The following is a 5,962-nucleotide window of genomic DNA, read 5'->3' as shown; positions in this document are numbered from 1 at the left end:
ATTTTCCCGATCAGATTTTTGATCCTTACAGGAAAAATAATCAGGGAGAGCTGAAAGGCCAGAGCCGTCGCCTTGCTTAGGCAGTAGTTTGTTCACACACGCACCCGCCGCGTATAGACCCTTCCGTCCCCTGCGGCTGCTTGAGAGTGAAGCGCTTTCCCAAATCCGTAGATTAACTTGTCTGTCCCTGCCTTCCCTTTCTTTCCTCCTTCCCTTCGCCAGATCAAGGCTCAATTTTGCTGGATAAGGACGGAAAGAGAAAACATACAAGACCCACTTTTTCTGGCCAGCAGATTTTCGCTCTGGAAAAGACTTTCGAACAGACGAAATACCTGGCGGGCCCGGAGCGAGCCCGGCTGGCCTATTCCCTGGGGATGACGGAGAGCCAAGTCAAGGTGAGAGAAGCGGCTCACGCACCGAGCGGTGCGGGGCTGGAGGAGCGGGGAACAAAAGGGCCCCACCGCGGAAACGGGGTCCGTCTGAACCGGCCGGAGATGCTGCGGGCTGGCGTGGCCGAGCCCGCGGGCACACGGCGAGGGCTTCCCCGGCAGCCGCCGGCACTTCTCCCTTTATTGTCTTACTGCGGGGCCGAGAAGGTTATTTTAAAGTATTTTAAAAACCAAACAAACTGAACCAAACAAACCCAAGCGAAACTGAGAAGCCCTGAACACCATGGGGGTGGCCAGCGTACTGGGAAAGCCAGGGAAAGGGTGATGTTGAGATGTTGCACTGTCACACTCGCACTCATACTTTTTGGTTAAAAACTCTGGGCTTTGGGCAAAGCGGAGGTGTGAGGGGTTGGCAGAGCGGGCTGAGCTCCCCGAGGACATGCAGAGGCGTTTGCTCGGCGGACTGGGCCAGAGGGGCCCCTTGGAGGTGCTCACGCTTTCAGTCTGATCCTCAGAGCCTCCTTTGTCACTGCAAATACGTCCCGATGGCTGCGAATAAATTATTGCAGCTTCTACAATGAAAATGCCCCCCTCCTCTGGCAGCGCCCTGCCGGAGAGTAAATACATCTGGCGGGGCAGGGGGGCTGGGAGAGCAATCGGCCCCAAATGTGTGTTTCCCCGCCCCAGACAGGATGGCAGGGAGCTGCCCAGGCCCGACGCGGGCCCCGGGGGAAGCGGGGGTCGGCTGTCGGCTCACGCTGGGTGTCGGAAGCTGCCGGGAGCGCGGTGCCGCGGGGCTCGGCCGCTTTCGTTGTGGGGAAATTGCCCGAAGGGCGGCGAAGCGGGAGTCGCTGCCGCACGCCGGGGATGGGGACTGGCGGGACAGCGGGGCGGGAGCGGCCCGGCCCAGCCGCCGCGGGTGGCCGTGCCGGTGATGGTGACGGTGGCGGCGGGGGCAGGTCTGGTTCCAGAACCGACGGACCAAGTGGCGGAAGAAGCACGCGGCGGAGATGGCGACCGCAAAGAAGAAGCAGGACTCGGAGACGGAGCGGCTGAAGGGCTCCTCGGAGAACGAGGAGGAGGACGACGACTACAATAAGCCCCTGGACCCCAATTCGGACGACGAGAAGATAACGCAGCTCCTGAAGAAACACAAGCCGGGGGGCGGCGGGCTGTTGCTGCATCCCCCGGAGGGGGAGGCCTCCGTCTAGCCCGCTTCGCCCGCCGCCGCTTTCGGAGATGTACAGATCTATTTTTCTAGACTCTACGCGCCCGGGAGGAGGAGGAGGAGACGCCGGAGGGGGAGCAGAGAGGACTGCGGGCAGCGGGCCCCGGCGGGCGCGCCCGGTCCCCGGCGCCGTGTGTTGTTGTAGGGTGGCGGGCGGAGGGGAGCGGCGGGGGCTGCCCTGACCCCCGGCCCCGCTCCCGGCCGTGCGGCGGCCGCGTCTTTGCCGGCTCTTTGTAAATAAACCGTGAGTCACCGCGACCATAGGCGTTCCTTACTGTGAATATTTAAAATGTAAAATACCTTCTTTTTTTTGTACAGCGGGGGCCGGGGGCGCAGCCGCCCCGCCCGCCCCGCGCTCCCTGGCAGCAGCGGGGGCACCGCAGGAGCCCCCGAGACGGCGGCAGCGGCACCGCCGAGGAAAAAGCCGCCGTGGTCGCCAGCGGTTCCTCCCGCGGGCCGAAGCTGCGGCGGCCCCATGTGCTATTTATTAGTATTTTTGAAACACTTTCTGTTGCGGTCGTCGTGCGGGGGAGGGGGTGTGGGAGAGGGCGGAGGGACAAAGTTTGCTTTCATTTACACCGTTTCCAATCAACTGCGTGTTGAAAAAGTAGCTGGTGGGAATTGTCACAGCCACTGTCAGTCAAAATATAAAATTCATTTAGTTGCTGTATTTGAATTTAAAGTGTGCTTTCTTTTGTATAATACGAAATACTAGAGAATGTAAATTGTTTTCTTTCTTTCTTTTTTAAGATAATAACGATGATATATCGTGATATAGCATCTTAACATTTATTAATTTATATTAAAAATAATTCGGTTTGTAAAGAGAAGAAAAGCCCTTTGCAAGACCAGTTAAATGTAATGCACTTTCTGTTTAAAAAAACAAAACAAAACAACAAAACGATAAATCAATTAAACCAGTTTAAAGACGTCTGCTGCCTTCACTAAAGGGTACAGATAATCTCATTTGATCAGAGATTAAATAATGAAACCACAGTACAGGGGGAGGAAAACAAAAGAAGAGATAATTTTCATGTTTTTTTTGATTCTTAGTAGTAGGGTTTTTTGTTGTTGTTTGTTTTGTTGGAAGATTTTTGTTGTTTGGCCTGTTTTGGTTTTTTTTGCTTAGTTGTTTTTTTGGGGGGGGGTTTTGTTTTTATTTTTTTAAGAATAGAAGTTGACCATTTTGCTGTGGGAGTTGAAGAAGGATACGGATAAAATAAGCCGCTGGTTGTTTGGGAACGTGAGCGGGCAGGCAGTTTCCACCACTGGAGTTGTTCGGCTCAACCTAAATTAGGCTGTTTCAACTTTCTTAGAGGCGGGCGAAGCAGGGTTTTATTAACGGCAGAGTGTTACCATTATTATGGGAAAGAAACCACTTTTCGAGAAGAAAACAGTGGATAAAATAGGACCCCGGCTAAGCATCTAAACAAATAGACCAAATACCAGAACAACTTGTTTAAATTGAAAGTCATTATCCGACACGATCATTTCCATATCTAAACTGTCCATAAACAATCGCGCTTTTTTTTCTATTTTTTCTTTTTTTTTTTTTTTTTTTTTTTTTTTAAATTTTCTTCCAAGAACCAGCAGAGCAAACAGAATCGCTGAAAGAGAAAAAGGGCTAGCTATTCTGGATGGGAAAAAAAACCAAACAACCCAATATTCTATTTGGGAAAATTTTCTAAACAAACAAACAAACAAAAACAAAAACAAAGACAAAAAAAAAAGGAAAAAAAAAAAGAAAAAAATTAGAGCAGGGTTTTACTTCTCTTTTGGCTTACACAATGCCGGGGCCGGGAGGAGGGAACGGGCCCGGCGTTCTGCTGCTTCCTCGGCTCGGCTAGCTCAGCTCTCCGTGGCCGGGGTACCGGGGGCTGCCCATAGTCCATATACACTCCCACCCCTACCCCCGTCTTTCCCGAATGGTTGTAAGGGCAGGAAGGGAAATGCTGGTCCTTTCCCGGAGAGCTGACTCGGCCCTGCCGATTCACGTCTTTACGATCTCCACGCGGGTTTTGAGGGGCGGCGGGAGAGACATCAGAATAGCGCGGCTCCCGGACCACCGGCAGGGGTGGGGACCTGCCGGAGCCCGGCTGGGGTCTGGTCCGGGACAGAACCGCCCATGCACCCTCAGTCCCTTCCCCCGGCGGCCACTGGGCCTGCCCCGCTCCCCTGCAGCCCGGTCCCGGCCCCTGCCCGCGCCCTCCCGAGTGCCCCCGGGCGTGCCGCGAGTGCTCGGGCGCTCCACGGCCCCTTTTCCAGTTCACCGCAGCACCGACTGAGGCTTTCCAGTTAATTTACTTCTGCACAGAGACCCAGTTGGCCACCAGCTGCAGTTGGCACTGTCAAAGAAGAATCTCAGGGAAAAGAGCCCAGCACTGCCCGCTTGGTTAGGCTGATTTTGTCTGGGGCGCTGGAAGAAAGAGCAGGGGATTCACACGAGCTCACGGCCCCCCTTTTCGGGACATGTTTTGGATGCCAAAACCGGCTGGGCTCCCTCTCCTCCAGGAAAGGACTTTTTAGGTAGCGATTCAATGGCTAACCTCGGGATCGCTTCCACGGACAGCACGGTGTACAATTCAAAGACAAATGTCAGCGGGCTTCAGGGGCCCCCCCGTGCGCCAGGGCCCGGCCGCGATCAGCCGCAGTTGGGCTCAGTCCTTCGTGCAGGCAGGAATTTGTGGCAGAGCTGGATGAACTCCGGGATAACGACATTTAAAAAGTGCTGAACAACCATGTCCATAGGGAATGGGACCGGCGGAGCTGCTTCCCGGCAGCCGCCCCGAGCTCGGGCCCGGGCCGAAACCCCACGGGGAGTAAGCGGCCACGAACACGCGTGGGGGAGCGGCGGGCGCGGAGCTGGGCGGGCGGGTCCCTGCCTAAAGCAGTGAGAGACCACGGCAGGCCGGTCCCGACAGCTCCCTTCGCACACAGCTTTTGGCTTTCTCCTGTCACGGGGCCATCGGCTTCAAACCCTACTCCCTCCCGTGAGCGGGATTTCCAGGCTCAGCGGAAAAAAAGGAGGCTGTTTCTGAGATTTCCTGGCTCAGGGGAAATAGAGGCTGCTACTCTGGGTTTACCCGGTCTCGGTCCCTGCCATGTGCCTTCTCTGGGGTACAGAAGTACCCGGCTGTGCAAACCCAGAGTGCCCAAAGCATCCTCCCTGCTTTTCCAACGCCTCTGTTTTGTCGAAGTACTCCGCAAAGGGAACTCGCTGCCGTCCGCCTCCAGCTCCAGCGAGCTTCACAGTGGGCAGAGAAAAAACTTTTTGTTGCCCGCGGAAGCGCCCCAGGCTCAGAACCTGCTCCGCGCCCTGCAATAGCCGTGGGCACCGCGGGACTCCGGGGAGAGATGCAGGGAGGGAGGCAGGGGGGGTTCGGGAAGCAAAAGAGAAGCCGGGGACCACGCCGTCCCCGGTACCCCGCTCCCGGCCTTCAGCTGCTGGATGCGGACACACGGGCACGGGCAGGCTCCGCACGGCCGTGCCACAGCTGGGACGCAGGTTACAAAGGGAAGCCCACGGCCGACGAGCGGGCAGGAGCGGCCGCAGAGAGGGGGAAAAAGAAGAGCTCTTCGCCCGTGGGGTAGTGAAGGGGTGGCTCTACTCGGGGCGTGTGAGCTGGGGGGAAGCCCAGTCCGTAGGCCACCGTCACCCGGCCCCTGACAAGGGCCTACACCAGCCTGTCACGGCCCGGAGGCCTTCGGGCTCTCTCATTCCTACGGCAACTTCCACCCAGACCCCCCGGTGTAGGCAGCAGGCAAAGCAATGCCTACACCCTGCCAGAGGGATGGCCAGACCGACAGCCACGCGGGGACAGCGCGACCATTTCAGCGAGCGATGGCTTCTCCCGCCCTTTCCCTCACTCGTTGTCTCCTCTGAGGAACTCCTGAAATCCCGCTTATCCCTCATCACTTCTCAGTGCTATTAATTTTTAACACTTCTCAAATTATACACACGCCGTCTTCCCTTCGCTCTCCCTCCCTTTGCTGCCGTGATGTTGTTTCGTGCAAGACTTTCGTTGTATCCCTGCCAGCCGCACCGAGGCTTTGCTTCAGGCAGCCCTCGGGACATGAGTCGTCCCGCAGGACAGAGAACCCGGGCCTTAAAATGAGGGTGATGGGCTTTCACCCCCGGCCCGGACACTCCGAGTCCTTTCCCGTAGAGGCGCCGCTGGGAGAGGCGCTTGCTGCTGCGGGTTCCACCGCTTAGAGCCGGCGTCGCTAGCCGCAAATTAAAAAGTAAGATGAACTGCTCCCTCCTAATTGCAGCTCCGCCTTTACCTTCTGCACGGATAGGTATTTCCCAGATACACGTTTCTGGCGCCGTTTGCCAGCTGTCTCC

General features: G+C 56.5%; 1 protein-coding gene across 1 annotated transcript in view; it reads left to right on the top strand.

Annotated features, from left to right (window-relative positions):
- Nucleotides 1-2,544, top strand: part of NKX6-1 (NK6 homeobox 1) — a 7,082-nt gene extending 4,538 nt beyond the window's left edge. Inside the window, exons 4-5 of the mRNA XM_033513594.1 lie at nucleotides 182-395; nucleotides 1,349-2,544. Coding sequence (XP_033369485.1) covers nucleotides 182-395; nucleotides 1,349-1,600 — 466 coding nt within the window. The 3' untranslated portion in view covers nucleotides 1,601-2,544. The remainder of the gene's footprint in view (nucleotides 1-181; nucleotides 396-1,348) is intronic.
- Nucleotides 2,545-5,962: the final 3,418 nt, after the last annotated feature.

This window comes from Parus major, chromosome 4 (assembly GCF_001522545.3).
Source record: "Parus major isolate Abel chromosome 4, Parus_major1.1, whole genome shotgun sequence".
In the NCBI taxonomy this organism is placed as follows: Eukaryota; Metazoa; Chordata; class Aves; order Passeriformes; family Paridae; genus Parus; species Parus major.
The sequence above is the reverse complement of the archived record's forward strand: the minus strand, read 5'-3'. Positions and strand labels throughout refer to the sequence as shown.